Source organism: Narcine bancroftii, chromosome 1, assembly GCF_036971445.1.
Source record: "Narcine bancroftii isolate sNarBan1 chromosome 1, sNarBan1.hap1, whole genome shotgun sequence".
In the NCBI taxonomy this organism is placed as follows: domain Eukaryota; kingdom Metazoa; phylum Chordata; class Chondrichthyes; order Torpediniformes; family Narcinidae; genus Narcine; species Narcine bancroftii.
In genome coordinates, this window is record NC_091469.1 from 27,969,159 (window position 1) to 27,991,741 (window position 22,583).

A 22,583-nucleotide genomic window follows, 5' to 3' on the forward strand; every position below is an offset into this window, starting at 1 on the left:
CCGGATCTGGAACTGAGCCTCTGCCTGGTTGAACCACACACCGCGTCAAACTGTCCAGAAGGTCAGGAGCTTTTGCTTCGTTCTCCATCATTAGGTTTAGATTCCTTCTAAACCGTTGGGGTGACTAATTGTAGCTGACCACTACAAAGAAACACACACATTCGCAATGTGGGAGATTAAACTCTGAGATTTATTGAGGCTGGACAGGCTTCTTTTACACAGTTGGAATTCCTGCCATTTGTTTGATTGGCTGACATCAGTCTATGAATAACAACAGCAGGTGGGAACATTCTTGCATGTGAATACTCTTCTTCCCCAGCCTGTTATTGATCTGTTAGCTGGGCTGCTTGGCCAGCACCATTTTGGGGCTGCTGGTCTTGTACTGCTCCAGCTTTTACCCACACCGGTTCGTTGTCTTGGGAGTCGCTTTAGTGATCTCTGTCCGTGTCTGCTGCCGCACGATGTGCCGGCCCAATCTCTGCAATTGTGGGCTGCCACAGTGTATCATTTTGTATCATTTTTATTGTTTTGTACTTTTGGATAAATGATTAATTTTTGTATTTGATGCATATGGAAAATAAAATTTAAAAAAAGATTATTAAAAGACCTTTATTACAGCCACTACCTGCCATTTTGTAATCTGGCTCTCCTAGAGCAGTGAGGGGCTAATTATCACTTGGAGGTAGCACATGCCACTTGATGGTGAGCTGGGATTTAAATAAACCAGATAAAATATTTTCAAGACAACGAAAAGACAAAATATGCCTTTTTAATAAATCTGAATGAATGGTCCAGCGGTGATGTTGCACACATCCCTTTCTCTGTGATTGGTCTAAACAAACTGACATCCACTGCAGCATCTGGTCCTCTTAAGTGGATGATGTCATTGCTCCGTTGCCTTGGCAGCAGCAATTAAATTATTCACAGCGGATAATAGGAGTGAACAAAAACAGCAAAAATATCGCTCCCATCTGTTTCCGGAAGGACACATTTGCCAGAATATCACAGCTCCTCAAAGGTAATCCCTGTCTCACTGACGCAGTGCAAAGAGGTTAACGCTCACGTAATTACATCGTACAGTGAGTGAAACAGGCTGTTTTTTTAAAAAAACATAGTAGTAACTGCTTTAAGTAAATGATTTGGAAAGAAATGTATTGGTTAAATTTAACTGTTATGGTTATTTGGTAATAATTAACATACTAATGCTTTTACATAAACTATCATTTCAATATGACACACTATATTTTCTTTCGTACAGGGCTGTTCTTTGCTCTATTTGATTTCATTTCAGATGCATGTCGGAAATGCAACAATTCTCCGACTGACAGTTTATTTTGTTTCCCTCTGTAGGTTGCCATGTATTTATCATCAGCTTTCATGTTGAGGACTGCTTTGCTGACCCTGTTTGGTTTGACAGTGGCTTCAGGTCACAGCTCCCAGGATGCAGGCGAGGTGACTGAAGCAGACATCCAGCGGCTGCTACATGGAGTCATGGAACAGTTGGGCATCGCTCGGCCTCGCGTCGAGTACCCAGCTCACCAAGCCACAAATCTGGTTGGGCCACAGAGCATTGAAGGTAAAGGGCACTGGCCATAGACGTGGCTGGGGAGCACAGAGGTTTTAGTTTATTAGGATTTATAAAAGTAAATAGAATATTGAGCTCTGCAGCCTAGAACCAGGCCCTTCAGCCCAACTCATTCTTGCCAGCAAAGTTGGTTTTCAGTGCTGGTCCCATTGCCTGTGTTTGGCCCATATCTCTCCAAGTCTTTCCTACCCACGTACCTCTCCAAACATCCTTTCAGTGTTACAGCCTCTCCATCATTCTCTGGCAGCTCCTTCCACAGACTCACCACATTCTGTAAAGATTTGACTCTTGTGTATCCGTGGGAGTCGTTGACTACATCCGGAACTCCCGTTACAGCCTTCTCTACATTGGAGAGACTGGGCGCAGACTGGGAGATCACTTAACGAAGCACCATTGCTCTGTCCACATCAATACAGGGATCTCCCAGTGGCCAACCATTTCAATTCTGTGCACCACTCCTGCACTGACATGTTTGTCCATGACCTCATGTCCTGCCAAACCAAGACCACCCATAAATTGGAGGAGTAACACCTAATTTTCCGTCTTGGCACTCTTCGTCCGGATGACATTAACATAGACCTCCAGTTTCTGCTAGCCTATTCCACATTCTTCCTCTCTCTTCTCCATTCCTCCAGCTCTCCACCCCCTTCCCTCTCCTTTTCCAGAGCCATCTCCCCACCCCTTGTTTTCTGGTGTGCCCTCCCTCCTTTCTCTACCTATTACCTCCTGCCTGTGGGATTGTGCACCTTCTGCTGCCCCTCCCTCCACCACCATTTTGTTCAGGCATCTGTCTACATTTTACTCCTACCTTGATGAAGGGCTTAAGCCCAAAACATTGGTCATGCATTTTTATCTTTGCTATATAAAGTGCACTGTTTGACCAGTTGAGTTTCTCCAGCATTGTGTTTTTACTTCATTCACGATGTCTGCAGACTTTGGTGTTTCTCCCTTAAACTTTAACCCCTTCACCGTAATCTATGGTTTTGAATTTTAGATTCCCCACACAGAAATGACTGTGAATCTAACATCAGATAGAAATTAGCCATTTTTTAATATATTCAAAAGAAACCTGGTTACCTTAAAGCCGGAAAGGATACCAAATCTTCTATTTCAAATTCAGCTGAAATATTGAGATGGGTGCTCCATGGCAACACCACTCTGTGATACTCTGTACACAAAACTGTACAGTTCTGGTCTTTGTATAACTTTAGCACTCACATTTCACATTTCACCTCTATTCGTCTTCTGATCAATTGGATAGGTTATTAGCTGGCATAGTTATCTGTTCCCTTCCAAAAGAAACAAAGAATTAAAAAATCAGATCAACCTAGGACTCCAAAGGAGGCCTCTTGGAATTTTATCCATGCTGAGCAAAACAGGACAAAAGTTAATTAATATTCTGGATCTTTGTATTGATGAGTAAATGCTGTCAGCAGGTAACAACACAATGAGCAGCACTTTGGGCACAGATGTTGGGACTGTGTTGACAGTGAGATTGTCAATACTTTCCATACACCGCACCACTATGCAGACTTCTCCTGCACCAATGATGTGTCGAGATTCAACTAGTTGTGACATGAAGCACCTAAAAATGCTAACCCTTGCATAAGGTTAGTTCATTAACAGTGCAATGAGATATAATTATTCATTGGTCCTAGGAATCAAATTTTATGAATGAATTATCATTCTCTCCGATAACTTTTTAAATTCATTAATGGAGCTTGGGCATTGCTGGGAAAGCCAGCATTTATTGAGCATCCCCAATTGCCCTTAGAAAGGTGGTGATGTGCAACCTTCTTGAATAGCTGACCATGAAATTAAAGCTCATGATTAAAGTCTGAATGAGTGTGGATTGTGGTTAAATTGTTCTTAAGCCACTAGAAGATATTTATTCCCCAAATTATATCCACACAGCTGGGGTCATTTTCCTTTCTGCATCTGTGGATGAGCAGCTCCATGGGTCATTAAAGCTGAAATGTACCCTCCTCATTTGTCCCTCTGCTGGCTAAATTTGTAGATGGTCTCTTTCAACAGGGCACAGGCACGATTTCAGTGCCAGCCATGCTTAGTGAGAGGCGGTTGCCTTCTGGAAGGATATAATGATATCAACTCTCGTTAGAGACAAATACATAATATTTAGGTTGATACTTCATGCAGGATTGAAATAGAGGTTCTGCCTCAGAGAATGTTGCCTCTTCAATGGAACATTAAAGCAAGGATCCAGATTAGGGATATATAAAACATCTTGAGGACTCGTACAGTCAAACAGCACTGAAATGAGTGTTACAGGCCACTCTATCCATGCTGACCAATGTTTATCCTGTATGGTTTGTAAACATCTGTGCTTTGGTAATTCAAGCACTCACCTAGACACCTTTTATATGTTGTGGAGTTTCTGCCCCCATATACCTGCTGGGCAATGTATTCCAGACTCCAACCACTCTCTGGGAGGAAAATAATACTTTGTTTGATCCCTTCTAAACCTCTCACCCCTTACTCAAGACCCTTTATGCCACTTTTTAGAAGGAAAAATGTGTTATTATTGACCCTACTGATACCCCTCAATATTTTGTATACTTCCAGCAGGTTCCCCTTCAACCTTCTCCACTCGAAATAAAACAACTCCAGTCCAGCTCGGCAATCACGTCCATTCTAAAATGGGTTCACATTAAACCGCCACTGACCCAATCAATGTTTCATATCCTAGCACTATTTTGAACGGTATTCAAATAGACCAATGTTTATCTCCCCAGGCAACATTGCTAAAACCAAAGTGTATTTCTTGGAGTTTTTGGAGAATGAGGAGTAATCTTACTGAAACACCTTAGATCCTAATGAGGATTGATGTTGTGATATTTCCACCTATGGGAGAGTCTTGGGCAAAGGGACAGAGTTACAAGGAAAGGGTCATTTAAAAGTAAGGTGCATCAGAAGTTCTTACAGAGGTTGCGAGAAGGGCACCTTTAAAAGATCCATGGCTATGGTGGAGGCCCTAACAATAAATGTCTACATGAATGAGAGGAGGGATAAGTGCTTTTTTGGGGCCAATTTATTTCATTCAATTAGATCTTTTTGTTTTAGTGAAGCTTTGTAATGTCAATGCACTTTCATTGAAATGGCTCCGACAATGCAGTTCCTCCTTCAATTATTGTTAGACTAAGCCTCAGTGAAGAGTCTTGGCATTTAAATTTATGGTAGTGAAGTAGATTCCAGTATTCTGGCTCAGATGAAGCAAATTCATTCTAATGACTCAGCTTTATACTGTTTTAGCAAATTTATAAATTGCCTTCTGGAATGTGTGTTGGTGATGTTTCATGACTCCTGTCTGATGTGGCAATGTCTCTGTGTTGTACTGTCCAGTTTCCATTACTTCATTTCTGGGATGGGATGGCTATATTCTATTGTCCATCCCACTGGAACTTGCAAATTATTGACACTTTTACCATGATGAAAACTGAATGCATTTCCAAGTTGCCTAGAAGATTACAGGAATATTTCCTGTTGTCCATTTTATGATTCAAATTGATGAGTGTTTATACAAGCACTAAATTCTAGTTTTATGCTGAAACAGGTTATAATTTCTGTATTGCATCACAAGAGATTTTCTCTCACTAAATGAATAGAAAAGAATTGTAACTCTAAATAATATACATCGTGACAAGACATCTGTTATGACATTTTTTTTTCTTCTTTTACACCTAAATGTTTCGGTTGATTTTTAACAGGAAAATACACATAATAACTTTATAATGCTTGTTAGTTTTGATAAGAAAGGCCTTATTCATTTTTTTGACCACTGGAACCTTTTCTAGGGAAGGGGTGACCTGTACAAGTGTGATGGGTGCACCTGAACTTGAGGGGAACCCATATCCTGGCAGGGAGGTTGGCTAATGCTTTTGGGAAGGGGAGAGGTTTAAAAAAGATTTGCAGGGAGTGGGAACCAAAGAGAAGAGGCAGAGGCAGTTAGCACACAAGTGGGGACAGCTAGCAAAGAGTTGGTGTGGAAGGACAGGCAGATAGGGCAAAATTGCAGCCAGTGGGATGAGTTACAACAGAGTCAAAAATAACAAATAAAGGGCCAACTTTTTTATGTTTAAATTCACGCAGCATAAGAAACAAAATTGTAGAAGGAAGAAATAGAAAAATAGTACAGCTACACATTGGCAGGTATGACGTTGTGGCCATCATGGAATTGTGGCTAAAGGATGGATATCATTGGGAGCTGGATGTCCAATGTATCACAAGGATGGGCAGGTTAGCAGAAGGGGTGGCATGGCTCTGTTGGTGAGGAACAACATTAAATTATAAGAAAGAGGTGACATAGGATCAGAAGATATAGAATTATTGTGGGTTGAGTTAAGAAATGGTAAGAGTAAAAAGTCACTGTTCGCTGTTATTTACACACCTCCAAACAGTACCTGGGATGTGCACAACAAATTACACCAGCAAATAGAAAAGACATGAAAAGGAACCATTAGGGGGCAGTGATCACAAAATGAGCGAGTTCAATTTGAGATTTAACAAAGAGAAACTAAACTCAGATGTGTTAAGAGTTTCAGTGAAGTGAAGGGAATTAGAATGGCACGAGAGAGAAACTGGCCAAATTAGATTGGAAGGGGACACGAGTAGGGAAGACAGCAGAGCAGCAATGGACGGAGTTTCTGCAACAAATGGGGCAGGTGCAGGATAACTACATACCAAGAAAGAAGGAATATTCAAATGGAAAAATGTCACAACTGTGCCTGACCAGAAAAGTCAAAGTCAACGTGAAAGCAAAAGAGAAGGGATACAAAGAATCAAACATTAATGGGGAGATGGAGGATTGGGAAGTTTTTAGAAGATAACTAAAAAAACTCATGAGGGAAAGATGAAGTATGAAAGTAGGCTAGCAAATACAATAATATCAAAGAGGATATATCTTTGTTTTCTTTTTTCTTTCTCTTTGGCTTGGCTTCGCGGATGAAGATTTATGGAGGGGTAAGGTCCACGTCAGCTGCAGGCTCGTTTGTGGCTGACAAGTCCGATGCGGGACAGGCAGACACAGTTGCAGCGGTTGCAAGGGAAAATTGGTGGGTTGGGGTTGGGTGTTGGGTTTTTCCTCTTTTGTCTTTTGTCAGTGAGGTGAGCTCTGCGGTCTTCTTCAAAGGAGGTTGCTGCCTGCCGAACTGTGAGGCGCCAAGATGCACGGTTTGAGGCGATATCAGCCCACTGGCGGTGGTCAATGTGGCAGGCACCAAGAGATTTCTTTAGGCAGTCCTTGTACCTCTTCTTTGGTGCACCTCTGTCACGGTGGCCAGTGGAGAGCTTGCCATATAACACGATCTTGGGAAGGCCATGGTCCTCCATTCTGGAGATGTGACCTACCCAGTGCAGTTGGATCTTCAGCAGCGTGGATTCGAAGCTGTCGGCCTCTGCCATCTCGAGTACTTCGATGTTAGGGATGTTCATGTATTTAACAAATGAAATCCACTTTAAAACTAAATTCAAATATTAAAATCATATATCAACCACATATCTGTTATACAAAAAAATCATAATTAATAATACATAAATAAAGAATTTCCATAAATACCAAGTTTCCTTTATAATTCATCGAGAGAACAAAAACATCCCTTAGAAAAACAATCAGATAAACTTTTTATTCCCTTCCCCTCCCCTTATATAAAAAAGAAAAAAAAGTTCAAACTCTTATAAAATTCTCCATATTCTTCATTTATAACATCTTCAAAATTCTCTATCGAAATTAACTTAATTTTATTAAACTCTTCTCCCTTAATGTATTTGTACTTAATTTTCTTCTTCTTCTTATCATCTTTCCTTCATCTTCCTCTTCATCTAATTCAACATCCTCAATTTGACTTATTATCTTCTGTGACATCATCCTCTTAAAAAAGAAAGAAAAAAGAGAAAACCCCCCACCCCCCAAAAAAAGAGAAAAAAAAGGAGAGAAAAAAACCTCCTAATTCCCTCTCAATTACAATCAGAAAACAAAAAGAGTTAAAATAAATTATTTATTTTTTAAAAAATAAAATAAAAAAAACCTTCACTTCTTCACCCAAAAATTAAAAAGAAAAAAAAACAGGTCGGAGGTCACAACTACCTCCTCCTGTTTAAACCGCCCAAAGCGGTAACTCTCCCAAAATATTGGGTGTGAGATAACTCACAGGTAGCTGATGACTTCAGGAAACTAGTGCCCACCCAGTTCCCTCTCCCAACTCCCATTTCATTAAACTACCATCATTATTTAAACTATTTAAACTCTTCTCAAAAAAAAGATAAAAGAGTTATTTTTTTAAATCAACGTTACCACTTCGGTCACCATTGCTTCCATTTCTTTTAAAAATCTGGATCCCACCTTACATCTCTACTCTCTTTGGACCTTAAAGGACTACATCGTTCCTGAAACTGCATGATTGGTAGAGACTGAGCAAAGTCCATAACCTCTTTAGGATTGTCAAAGAACTTTGGCTAATTTCCATCCTAAAAAATCTTCAGTACCGCAGAATACCTAAATGTTGCCTTATGTCAGGCAGGAGTCACGCGATGGAGTAGTGGCCGGACGGTGAACTCCAGCCCTCTCCAGAAAAGTCGGGAAAAACAAGAGAAAACACAAAGGCACAGAAATAAAAGTTACAGAAAAGTGAGTATAAAGGTGGAAAGAAGATGGCGACAAAAAAAGAAAAGTCGAAAGCAACGGTAAGAAGAGAGGAAGAGAAGACAAAGGAGGGAAAAGGTGAAGGCCTTACCTGTCCGAAGAGGCCCGCGGCGGAGAGAGAAACCCGCTCCCGCAGGTCGGTAAATAATGGACTACAAAAATGGCTCGCAGAGCCGAACAAAAGTGCGCAACCGCGCATGCGCGAAGTTTCGCGCATGCGCGATGCGAATGGAAAAAAAACACACCGACGGGAGGGGGGACCAGCTGGGGAGTCGATCTCCACAGCCGGCAACGACAGCTGCAGAACACCTGCAGCAAGAAGAGACCACAGAAGACAATAGAAACAAGAAAGAAGAGGAGGAAAGGGCAACAAAGAAACAACAGATGGTCAACCCAGAGGAAGAAGAAGAGGAAGAGTATGGTGAAATAGAAGAAGAAAAGATAGGCAAGGTAAAGGATATACTTGCTCTTATTAAAGGATACATGGAGTCATTTAAAGAATGGCAAACACAGGAATTTAAGGATTTAAGAAAAAGAATAAACAACACAGAGGAGAAAATAATTAAAATGGAGATGACCTTAACAGAAATGGGAAAAAAAATGGACAAGATGGAAGAGCGGGCAGTAGCAGCAGAAATGGAGGTAGAAGACTTAAAAAAGAAATTGGAGAAATCTAATAAAAAAACTAAAGAGACACAAGAACTACTAGCTCAAAAAATAGATACAATGGAAAACCATAACAGAAGAAATAACATAAAGATAGTGGGCCTTAAGGAAGATGAAGAAGGCAAGAATATGAGGGAGTTTATAAAAGAGTGGATCCCTAAGACCCTAGGATGTCCAGAACTACAGCATGAAATGGAAATAGAAAGGGCACATAGAGTATTGGCCTCTAAACCACAACCACAACAAAAACCAAGATCTATTGTAGTAAAATTCCTAAGATATACTACAAGAGAAAAGGTACTGGAGAAGACAATGGAAAAAGTAAGAGAGGGCAACAAACCACTGGAGTATAAAGGGCAAAAAATCTTCATTTATCCAGATATAAGTTTTGAACTCCTAAAGAAGAGAAAAGAGTTCAATACAGCAAAGGCGATTTTATGGAAGAAAGGGTATAAATTTATACTAAAGCATCCAGCGGTATTGAAAATATTTATTCCAGGACAACAAAACAGACTATTCTCGGATCCAGAAGAAGCACGAAAATTTGCAGAACAATTACAAAAATAGACTGAGGGAGGAAGACGGGTAATGAGAGTTAAAATGATCACGACTGATATGTATGTGGGTAAAGACAAAAATAGACTGAGGGATGAAGACGGGTAATGAGAGTAAAAATGATCACGATTGATATGTATGCAGGTAAAGAGGTATAAGAGTGAATAGAGACAATGAGCATACATGAATGTATCTGTACTTAGAGGAAAATATGGATAGTATAGACAAGAATTAATAAGGGAAGGTAATGGAATAGAGAGAATAAGGAGGGAATTAAAAGAGGGACCTTTGTGACATATGAAAAGTGAAATCTTTTCTGGGGGAGGCGGGGTGGGGGGAAATAGCGGTCACTGCAAAATCAGTTGACGCTTGCGAGTGGATTCGCAAATCCAAATGGAGAGGGGAGATGTGGTTGTCCGACAAGGGATAAAGGACAACTCAGGAGGTGAAGGGGAGATTGGGGATAAATAAGATAGAAATAGGAGAATAAGGAAAATGTTAGATGTTGTAGGAATGTTGTCTTATAAAGAGTTGAAAATAAGAAAACAGAAATGGAAAAGGAGGAAAGGTAATGATGGAAAAACGGAAAGAGAAGATAAACAAAATATAAAAGGGCTACGCTGAACTATATGTCTTTAAATATTAATGGAATACATAACCAAATTAAAAGGAAGAAACTACCAAATTTAAATGAATAAATGTATTCCATTAGAAAAAATAACATATTGGTTAAGAAATAACATAGAAATATTCGAACAAGTATAGGAGCCTTACATTAAATACAATAGCGAAAACCTACCGGGGACAAACATTACCTAAGTTGATGGAAGGAGAAGGAAAGAAAAGAATGGACTCAGTAGAATTTCTGGTGTAATTTTGTTGAATGACAACATTGTCTGACTGGCTTAATGCAACCTAGATTGTATACCTAAAATGGATGAGAGGGGGGGGTGGGGGGGTGGTTTGGGAGGAAAGGGGGGGGGGGAGAAAAAGTCACTGTATATGTGTGAAAAGAAATAGTGTATATCATGGCTAATGTGATTTATGGTGTGAAAAATAAAAAAATTAAAAAAAAATAAAAAAAAAATAATAAAATTAAAAAAAAAAAAAATGTTGCCTTATGTCTTTTTTTTCCACAACCGTTCTTTCACAGAATTAAATTCGCGTCGTTGAAACATAATTTCTTGACTCAAATCTTGATAGAAGAAAACAGGATTATTCTGAACCATCAAAGGAGATCTATTTTGCTGGGCATTTCTAGTAACCGTACGTAAAATTGTCTCTCTGTCACAATAGTTTAAACAACGGATCAAAACAGATCTTGGATTCTGTCCTGAAAAAGATTTTCTTCTTAAAACTCTATAAGCACGTTCCAGTATTAAACCTTCAGGGAATTTATCCTGTCCTAACACTCGTGGAATCCATTCAGTAAAAAATTTTCTTGGATCTGGTCCTTCTATGCCTTCTGGCAAACCAACAATTTTCACGTTATTCTGTCTAGATTGATTCTCCAAATAATCAACCTTTTTTGCTAAATTTTTATTTTGGATCTGCAATGTTTCAATTATTCTATTTTCATCTTGCAGTTGATCCTGTGCATCGACTAAACCTTGATCACACATTTCAAATCTTTCAATGGTTTCAAGCTTAAAAGCTCCATTAATGACTTCCGTCATCGCATTAATCTTAGAAATAAACAGGTTCACAAAATTAGCTAAGTGACTCGATACAGAATATATCTTATCTTCAAGATCCTTAACAGACATTTCAACAGAAGTAGATTCAGGCATAATGGGGTCTTGCTGTTCCTTAGAGACCACGGGATCTTCTGTCCCTTCCCTTAATTTAGTATCTTTTCTAGCAGTTTGACTTCGTATAAAAATCCCTCTCAAAGTCCCCCCAGCAATGCCAGGAGACTGAAGATCAGAGTTATCTTTAAGACAAATCTCTTTAATCATCTTCACTGAATCGATGTCTGGAAAAACCATTGTAATTGAAGATGCATTTTGCAGCGCCACCACTGTAGCAGTCGAATGACATCTCTTTAACTCTCCAGCTGGTGGCGCCCCAGCTGATTCAACTGTCAAAGACTGAGTAACAGCACTCACAGTGGCCGTTGTGTGAAATACTGGCACCCGTCCAGCTCCTTGGTCTGAAAGCTGTTGACTGCGACCTTCAAAGAGCCTCACCGGCTTAAAACGGAACTTCAATGCCAAACTCTGCACGTCCTCCTCTGGATCCATTCTACGCTGAGTCCTGGCTTCTTGTAAACACGTAGGCTCAGACAATTTCGGAAAATGTAGTTTTTTAACAATCTGTTGATGTTTTCTTTTACCTCTTTTTTTGCATATAAACCATTAGGCACTAATCCAACACCTCTTATTATTTATAAACTTTTAAAAGAACTTTAACGGGCACTTAAAGACAAAACAATAAATCAGTCAGGAGAGGTCTGGAAGGCACGTCTGTTCCCTACGCCATCTTGCCACGCCCTGCCTTGACGAGTCTGTTGTCTATCTCATTGTCGATCCTTGCATCCGATGAAATGGTGCAGCCAAGATAGGTAAACTGGTTGACCGTTTTGAGTTTTGTGTGCCCGATGGAGATGTGGGGTGGGGGGGGGGGGGGTGGCTGGCTGATGGAGGACCTCAGTATTCTTCAGGCTGACTTCCAGGCCAAACATTTTGGCAGTTTCCGCAAAACAGGACGTCAAGCGCTGAAGAGCTGGGTCTGAATGGGCAACTAAAGTGGCATCGTCTGCAAAGAGTAGTTCACGGACAAGTTGTATATAAAGAGTAAAAGAGGGGAGAGTAGATAATGATAGATTATAGCATAGATTGTATGGATTTGCTTTTCTTTCTATAAATTTCAGCAGCAAGAAATGGCTTAAAAAGAATATTTTTTAATGGGAAAATACTAGAGTCTGTTAAAGATATCAGTGATTGTTTTTAAAAAGGAAGAGAACTTGAATTTAGAGCAGTGTTCACAAAAGGCAGAGGAAAAATATTAAGTTGGGACAAGTGTAGGGAAAGATGCGGCAACTGTGGAAAAGGGAAAAAAATTGTAGAAGGAAGAAATAGAAAGAAAAATGGGACAAGGTCCAGACAAAAGTGTTTATGGGCCAGCTATTCAAGCAATGTAAAAAATCTAAGAAAATTATGTTACGCATTAACCAAATGTTTGGGTGGAGAATGTTGGCCAATGGAGGAAACATGGGATGTTCAACAATGTGAAACTCCAATTGTTGTGGAGAAAAAAAAATGTGGGATCAAAATGGAAGAAATTAATAAATGTATGAGACCAGGAGGCAAAAAGAAGGTGGAATGATAAAATGCTGGTGTGTTGGAAGGACAATGGATGTAAGAAAGGGATAGAGCAGTGGTTCTCAACCTTTTTCTTTCCACTCACATACAACTTTGAGCATTCCCTCTGCCCTAGGTGTTCAGTAATTAGTAAGGGATTGGTTAAGGTGGTATGTGGGTGGAAAGAAAAAGTTTGAAAATCATTGTTTTAATCTTACCTAATTGACTCATTATGTGCACAGTTTCATAACTCCAGAGGAAATAGGCCAGTAACAAATTTTCTCAAGCAAAATATTTCAGTAACAATTGGGTCTAGAGCAGTGATTCTCAACCCTCCCTTCCAACTCACATATGGCCTTAAGCAATATCTTACTAATCACAGAGCACTGATCTCATTTGAAGTGCTAGAGCTCTGCTCAAGCGGACAGTCCAGGCTCCGAGTGCCTTTGCAAAATCTTTGAAGAATGCCTATAAGGACTTCACAAGTAGGTGTTAATTGGACATGCTGTGGAGTAATGAAATATTGTGGGTTTTTTTCTCAGAGAGAGAGAGAGAGAGAGAGAGAGAGAGAGAGAGAAGGCACTTTCAGGTGGCCAATTGCCCCACTTGTAAAGCCACATATTTTGGCAATATGTGCTGTTGGGAGGCCACATGAATTTTCAGGAGGCGCTTGCAAGGCGAACTTTGTAACCCTCTTCCGAGAGGGATAATCGCCGCTCCTCTCCTAGCTGTCTCTTCCCCGCCACAGAACATCGGGGCAGGAGCAGCTGGCTGGACTGTCAGCACGGGGACTGCGGGGCTAGAGCGGCCGGCGGGGAGAACGGGGGTTGGAGCGGTTGGTGGGGGAGAACAGGGCTGGAGCGGCCAGAGGGAGAGAAGGGGGGCTGGAACTGCCGGCGGGGGAGAAGGGGGCTGAAGTGGCCAGTGGGGGAGAATGGGACTGGAGTGGCCGGAGTGGGCGAAGGGGGCTGGAGCGGCCGACAGGGGAGAAGGAAGCTGGCCAAAACAATGCCAGTACCTGATTTGAGCACCATTCTCACCCGCCAGCTGCTCCAGCCCCCTTCTCCCCCGCCAGCTGCTCCAGCCCCTTCTCCCCCGCCGGCTGCTCCAGCCCCCTTCTCCCCTGCCGGCTGCTTCAGCCCTCTTCTCCCCCTGCCGGCTTCTCCAGCCCCCTTCCCCCCCTCCTGGCTGCTCCAGCCCCCTTCTCCCCCGCCGGCCACCCCAGCCCCCTTTTTCCCCGCCGGCCGCACCAGCCCCCCTCTCCCCCACTGGCCACCCCAGCCTCCCTCTCCCCCGCTGGCCACTCCAGCCCCCTTCTCCCCTGCCAGGTGGCAGAGCAATCAGTGTGGGGACATTCCTCGGGGGATGTCCCCGTGCTGACAGCCAGCCATCCTAACTTGATAGCTCAAGGGACAGGAGCCGGAGTGTGCTCAGATGCGCATCCCAGTGCAGCTGTCCTTTCAGGTGGCCAGCACTGCGCTTTTAGCGCTGCCACCTGAACGGCAAATCAAAGAGCCACTTTCTCTTCTTCAGGTGCATTCTTAGCAGAGAATCCACCTGAAGAAGCCTAATGAGAGAGAGAGAATGAGAATGAGAATTCAGTTCTAAAGTTCAGCAGCAGCAGCTGGGACTGGAACAGGACAAGCTGGCAAGCTTGTGGAAAACCCCCATTTTGAAGATGGGTTGTGAATTCTTAGTTCAACCTGGTCCAAGCCCTTGTGGTCCATACAAGAAGAGATGACCACTGAAATTCCACATCTTTTCAGCAACTCTCTGATGTTTGCTGTGTAGTCTGGCATATGTGGTACGAAGGAAGTCATGTATTCAACCAGCCCAAGGAAACTTCTGAGTTCCTTTCTGTCCTTTGGGTGCTCCATCTCGGCAATGGCTTTAATCTTCTCTGGGCTTGAATTTACCCCATCAAGAGTGTACACCATTCCGAAGGATTGGCATTCCTTCTCTTTTATAATGCATTTGTCTGCATTAAATTTAATTCCAGCTCCTCTTGGTTCTCTCCGTGGCCTCATGTTGATGAAGATCATGAGCTTTTCCATCTCTGACAAAAACCTGGATGTCGTCCGCAATGCCAGCAGTACCTTTACACCCTCTGCAGGCCTCATCAATCTTCATTTGCAACACATCCTGGCTCACCAGGTCAAAAGGTAGTTGCAGTAACTTGTAATGACCAAATGGAGTATTGAACATTGTTAGTAGTGTTGATTCCTCATCTAGTTTCACACTCCAGTATCCATTCTTAGCATCTAGCTTGCTAAAGATTTTGGATCCTGTTAGTTCCACTGCGATGTCTTCTAGTGCTGGTATTGGGTAGTGATTCCTTTTTATTGTTTGATTTAAGTCTTTAGGGTCAGACATATTCTCAAGTGGTTTTTCTTTGACCACTATGGAATTGACCCAGTCAGTCGGCTCAGTCACTTTGGCTGTGACTTCCATCCTTTTAATGTCCTTTAGTTCTTGCTCCAGTGATTTACAATCAATTATATGGTTTTATTCTTGTTCTCTTATACCGCTGCCACCATGCTATGTCTCTGTGTTACTTGGGAGGCTTCTTAAATAACTTAGAGATGCAAGATTCAAATACCAGAAGAGACTTTACTTACTGACGTCTTTCACCATCTCAGGAAACTGTTCACACATATCTACATATATATATATATATATACGCCCCATAGTAGTGCACTACAGTTACTGCAGTGAGAAGGGTGTATTCGTGTTTACAAAATAGTTCACATTATCCATATTTTCTGTTATTAACTTAAATAAAGTCCTTCATTATCCTCTCTCTAATTGAATTCAATCCCATTCAGATCCAAGAGCTGGTACTGTCTCCTTCGAAGAATGATTTTAAAAAACTTGTGTGTGCTGATACATAATACTTCTTAAAAATCTGGGATCATAAATCCTCCCAGTTTATAATCCTATACTAGCTTTTCTCATGGAATTCTTGGCACTTTGTTATTCCATAGGAATTTCCTTATAATTACTTAATAATTTAAAGAAATTTTTTGGTAGTGCAATAGGCATCAATTGAAAAAGATACTGTTGGTATCATTTTAATACAATTTACTCTTCCCACTAAAGTAATTGGCAGGTCTTTCCATTTCTGTCAATCTTTATCTTTTTTTTCTAATCAAGGAGTGTAATTAAATTTATATAAGTTGTGTAAATTATTGTCGGTCATTATTCCTAAATATAACCTGATATTCTTCCATATTTTTCTAATATTGTTTGTAATTTTATCAATGATTCAGCTGGGTCAGAAATATTAGCACATCTTCAGCAAAAAGCTAATCTCTACCAGCGGTTCAATCACAAGGATAAAAAGCACTGGGGACAGAGAACACCCCAGTCTACTCTATCTATTCAAGGGAAAAACAGCTGACATCTGATTATTAGTTATGATTTTGGCTTGTGTTTTTTGATAAAGTTTTTATCCAATTTATAAATGTTGGTGCCCATCTGGTTCAGCTGGACACGGGACAGGGGAGCATGTTGTAGACCCTAGAGCAGGGGTGTCAAACTCAAATTCACGGAGGGCCAAAATTAAAAACTTGGACTAAGTCGAGGGTCGAACTAAATATTTATTGAAAATTTTCAACAACATCTGCATGTTTTCTCTTCTTTCAACATATGTAATGTTAAACTTTTTCTTATTAAAATAAATGTTTAATAATAGTTTTGGATAAACTCTTTCCAGAAGCATTAACAAATGAGAAATAAAATATTCAATAAATAATATTTCTCTATAGAGGATTTGTCAAATGTTGCTAGTGTGCTGTCGAATAGTAAAATCTGAGGGCTATTGAGAATGTGGGAGAATAACATGATTCCTGAAACAATCAAATGGGTGACTGATTGTGGGCATGAACTCTAGCAGGTTTATTTGCCATGCCCTTTTTCCATTGGTACAGATATCCTTTGATTTACACACTTTTCAAGTTTTATGCCTAATGAGCTTGTATCCAGGTGCAGGACCATTTTTAACCAGGAATATATTTATCACTGTGACATGAAACTATTGGAAGATCATTTTATCCTGAGATTAAAGTTCATAATCCTTACTCAGGCCTGTGTGCGGGAGGGCGGAGTTTGCGGGCGATCGGGTTGGATGACAGTGTGGGGACATCGGCTCTCGCTGCAGGGCGGCATCTCAGCGGATCAGCGGCCCCGTCACTGTGAGTTGAGGGTCGGCCTGCGGCAGGGAGGGGGAGTGGGCAACGGTCCTGACGAAGTCAGGCCTGAGGCCTCCGGTTCCGGCGCTGGGAAGCGGCCTTGGCTTCCTCTGACACCGGCCAGGCCGCACTGCAGTAGGGGGGCGGGCGGGGGGACACGACAGTGCGGGGACATCGGCTCTCACTGCAGGGTGGCATCTTGGGGGATCAGCGGCCCCGTCACCGTGAGTCACGGGTCGGCCTGCGGCAGGGAGGGGGAGTGGGCAATGGTCCTGGCGAGGTCAGGCCCGAGGCCTCCAGTTCCGGGTGCTGGGAAGCGGCCTTGGCTTCCCCTGACACCGGCCAGGCCCCAAAACCAGAGTCCACGGTGAGACCCTGCAACGTAAACAAAGGAGGTGGGGGCAATTAGCGGGCTGACGCCAATGCATTCTGGGATTTGTTGTATTACTGTGCATGCGCTATACTGGCGCGGCGGCCAGCGGGCCACCTCTAATACATTTTTGAAATGATCTTGCGGGCCAAATATAATTATATCGCGGGCCAAATTTGGTCCGCGGGCCAGAGTTTGACATGTGTGCCTTAGAGCTTCTGTCCCAGATGCAGATCTACAACTTGTAGATCAGAATTGTGGGCAATCCCCAGACTGGCCATATCCACTTGGGGACAGGGATATACCGTACAATATAGTTCAATGGAGAATTACTCCTGTGGGTCAAGGTTGCCCTTGGCAGACCAGACCCCGACCTCCAATTAGTTATCCGCATTGCTCCTCCACACCACTGTCCCAGCATTTTCCCCATGTCTCAATGACAGTTGGGAAATGTTTCCAATGTGGACAATCTGGAGACTGGAAGAGGGATTGCCCATGGAACTCCCAGGATCCCCCAACCCAAAACTCGCAGGAATCGCAATTACCTTTGAGATCTCAATGGATGCAACAGCAAACCCCTTTTGCCATGGAAAATCCTTTCCAGTGATTAGGACCAGATAATTTATTCTCTGCCATGACCCCAGGCCATGATGAAGAACCTATGGCACATTTTAGGTGCAGGATCAGTTGCTTCCATTTATGATTGTTACCAGGGTAACATTACCAGCCCCACATCAGGAAGTTATGGATAGACTGAACCTTCTGCTCTCTGGCAGGACTAGATAACCTGCTAGAAGTACAGTTGGATCATAATATATAGTATGTAAAATCCCTTTTACAGTAATGAATAACCAGTACAATTTGGCAGGACTAATCTTTTGTGTACACTTCAGGTAGAAATTCAGTGCACAGACAATGGTCTGGTTATAAAAACAAAACCTGCTGTTCACCAAAAATTTTTAAACTTCCCTTTACCCTATGATGGTCTGTAAGCCTACAACCACACATCCTGACCTATCCCATGTACTGAATTGCAAGCCTAACTCCCTAATCCGCTTGTTATCCTCTGCTATGTTCCATCGGGAGCTAATCATGAATTTGAGGAATTTTATGCCCAATATAAGGAGACTCCCACAGAAATACAATTAATTGGTGAAATAGCGGGAATACATGGAAACACAATTAGCAGTAGTGGATCCACTTTTGTGGAAACAAATGGCCCTTGTTTCCCCCATGTCACTCTCCAGGTTACTAAAGGATACCGAGCAAAGGAATTAGGCTTTTTAGCTTACATGCTTGTACAAGTAGACCCACAGAGTTTTGACCTGCAAGAGTTCTGGAATGCAACTTTGCAGAACAATAATCTGTCGTCACACCAAAGTTATGCAAGAAACTGCCCCAGATTTATGGACAATTGTGAGGTTGGCCTAGCCACCATTCCCCCAATCCATATCTACATTAAACCAGGTGTAGATCTCTCCTCTGTTCCACAATATCCACTCTTACCCAAGGTGAAAGAAGGGTTAGACAGCTGATCATGTCCTTATTGCATCAGAATATAAGAGTACCTTGCCAGTCCCCTTGCAATGCTCCAATTTTCCTCGTCCCTAAGCCTGGAGTGGATGCTGATGCAAGATTTATGGAAAACCAATGAGATAATCCAACTAATGCATTCCATTGTTCCAAACCCCACCACTATCCTTAGCCAAATACTGCAGACTCCACAGTTTTCACTATTATAGACCTAAAGCATGCCTTTTTTGCAATCCCATTGCACCCATTCTCTCAGTATCTCTTTGCATTTACGTACGATGGCTCACGATAAACGTGCACTTGGCTACCACAGGGTTTTGTACACTCACTCACTATCTTTTCTCAAACGTTGCATAGTCAGCTGCAGTCTATTGTGCTTCCCGGGATTCAACCATCATACAATTTGTGGATGATCTATTATTGGCTAGCCTGACCATAAAGGAAAACACACAGGATATGCCTTTCCTCCTCAATGTACTGCACTCCTTTAGTTAAGTTATCCCATCCCATAAAGTTAAAGCTGGTCAGAAACAGGTAAAGTTTCTCAAAACTATTCTCAATACCATGGAACGTGCCCTCACCCTGGAATGAACATAACCACTTTTCCCCAACCAACTAAACGGAAACAAATGCACTCATTTTTTGGACTAGTTAATTATTACCGCCAATGGATTCCAAATATAACCACCATCTATTATCTCCATACACTTCATCAAGGGCTCCCCAAACCTATACGTTAATCCCAATCTTAATTTACCTTGCCCCAGCGATACAGCATTTTGAGGATACTGACCATCTTTTGGTACAGGATAGAGTAAAGAGCCAGTTCTGAGACTGAGCAGTTCATTATGATTCTCTTTCCCAATTATAAAGTGACTAAGACTGCTTGGGAACTGATTAATATGGTCAGTGCTCTAGAAAACCACATCAAGACTACTGCAAGGATTGGAGAAAATATGCAGACCCAAATTTCTGAACTCACTGCAGAGGTAGTAGCTATGCAAAGCATGGCTCTGCAGAATTGGATGGCCGCTTATCTGCTGTTGGCAGAAAAAGGTGGTATATGTGCCAAAGTAGGGCAGGATTGCTGCACCTACATCCATGATTCCTCTAAAATATCATCTATTTGGTGAATCACAGAAGAGAATGAATACGCGATGTCCAGAAAATAGGAGAACAGTTCCATAATTACTATCCCCTGGACCCATCTTGGTGGCCTTTCAAAGGATGGTGGATGACATTTATTCAGGGTCTGTGTGTCCTGGCTATTGTTTTATTAGTTGTGTTGATCTTGTGACTCTTTTGTATGATTTAGTTATGTTTAAAGGCCAAGCTATTCTAAAAACCAAATGTTATCATGGAATGATTAAAAAAAAAGGGAATAATAGATTATAGCATAGATTGCTTATTTTCTTTCTATGAATTTCACCAGCAAGAAAAAGCTTAAAAAATTTTTTTAAGGGAAAATACAAGAGTCTGTTAAAGAAATTATTTTCTTTTAGTAGTGAAGCAGCAAGATATGAGAACCAAGGCCATGCTGTACTTGAAACTCATGCTAGATGATTTGCTGAAGTCTGCAGATCACAGGTCATGTGAATAGTCACGAACAGTCTGTAAAATTGGAAGCAAAACCATATACAAAGGCTTGTGCCCATCTGCATTTGGGCTTTCTTGCGGAAAGACCCTATTGTAGGTTGCAACACGTCTTCTCATATATCGGAACATCTGCTTCGCAAATCTAATAATGTTGTGTTGTACCCACATTATTTGTCATACACAAAGTGCTCAGAAAGCTAAATGTACTAAGGGTGGATGGGTCTCACATACCATATGGATTACACCCTCAGGTTCTGAAAGAATTAGTAACAGAGATTGTGGAGGAATTGCAAATTATTTTTCAGGATTCATTAGATTCTGGTATGGTCCCACAATTCAAGAAGGCGGGCGGGGGGGAGGCAGCAGAAAGGAAATTATAGACTGGTTATTCTGATGTTAGTGGTTGGGAAGATGTTGGAGATGATTGTCAAGGATGAGGTACAGAATGTAAAGGTTAAAACCTGTGTTTATGATTGATGTTTTTTTTTGTACTTTTCTTTTAAGGACTAATTGTTTTTAGTTACTATGACATCATATGTCATAATATTCGAGTGGTCGAGCTCATTTCTCATTCTTGGAATGACCATGGAAAGAGACGTGAGCTCTCGAGAAACTTTTCTTTGAATTTATCATTATTATTCATTATTAATAATTTATTATCATTTTAATTCAATATTTGTTTTGTTGAGTATTGTTATCATTTGCAATATGTTTTGTTTTACTCATTGTTATGAAGTGCGAAGCTATGAAAATGTTTATTTGCTTTTATCAATGAAAAATTAAAGCTATTTACAGCTACAATTACAAAGTTTGATTTATTTGAATGATTAAGATACAATTCGGAATATTGAGGCTTACTTCTCTTGGAAGGTAACGTGCTTCGAGATTGGGAAATATTAGAAGCTGGGAAGTGTTACCTACACGGAGTACTCAGAGGCACATGACAAAATAGGCCAAAGCCAGCACGGTTTCCTTAAGGAAAACTCTTGTTTCACAAACCTATTGGAATTCTTTGAAGAAGTGCCAAGCAGACCGGATAAAGGATATGCAGTGGATGTTGTGTATTTGGATTTTTAGAATTCATTTGACAAGGTGCCACACATGAGGCTACTTAATATGATAAGAGCCAATGGTATACAGGAAACATACTATGGTGCTTGGAACATTGGCAGATTTGCAGGAAGCAGAGATTCAAAATGCAGGGATCATATTCTGGTTGCCTGCCAGTTGCTAATGTCGGGGCCACTTCTTTTTATGTTGTATATGAATGATTTAAATTATGCAATGAATGGCTTTGTGGCCAAGTTTGCAGATGATACAAAGGAAGGTGGAGGGGCAGGTGCTGCTGAGGAAATGGAGGCTACAGAAAGATTTAGACAGATTCATTAGGAGAATGGGCAGAAATGGCAAATGAAATACAATGTTGGAAAGTGTACGGTCATGCACTTTGGAAGAAAAAAATAAATGGGCAGACGATTTTTTAAGTGGGGAGAAAATTGGAAATACTCAGATGCAAACGAGTCCTCGAGCAGGATAGCCTGAAGGTAATCTTTCATGTTGAGTCAGTGAAGAAGGCAAATGTAATGCTGTCATTCATTTTAATAGAATGTGAGTAGGGATGTGACGTGGGGGCTTTAGAAGGCACTGGTGAGGCCTCACTTGGAGTTGTGAGAAATTTTGGGCTCCTCATTTAAGAAAGGATGTGCATTCCATGAATGGAAAGGTTATCATATGAGAAGTGTTTGTCAGCTCTTGGCCTGCACTCATTGGAATTTAGGAGAATGAGGGGGGGAATCTCATTGAAACATTTTGAACGTTGAAAGGAGAGGACAGACTAGATGTAGAAAAGTTGTTTCTCATGGTGGGAGAGTTTGGGACAAGAGGGCACAGCTGAAGAATTGAAGGGTGTCGGCTTAGAACAGGGACGAGTAGAATTTTCTTCAGAGGGTGGTATATCTATGGAATTTATTGCCACTGGTGGTTGTGAAGGCCAGATCATTCGGTGTATTTAAGCCCTCTATGTTTGTCAAGGAAAGAAAGATTATAGGGAGAAGGCCAGGCAGTGGAGCCGAGTGGGAAAATGGATCAGCTCATGATTAAATGATCGGGCAGACTCAATGGGCTGAACAAC

At 41.4% G+C, this 22,583-nt stretch overlaps 1 protein-coding gene across 1 annotated transcript in view; it reads left to right on the forward strand.

Moving 5' to 3' along the window:
- LOC138756583 (neuroendocrine protein 7B2-like) overlaps positions 1-22,583 on the forward strand; it is a 51,861-nt gene that overhangs the window by 21,156 nt on the left and 8,122 nt on the right. The window contains exon 2 of the mRNA XM_069923015.1: positions 1,351-1,576. Within this exon, the coding sequence (XP_069779116.1) occupies positions 1,357-1,576 (220 nt within the window). The 5' untranslated portion in view covers positions 1,351-1,356. The remainder of the gene's footprint in view (positions 1-1,350; positions 1,577-22,583) is intronic.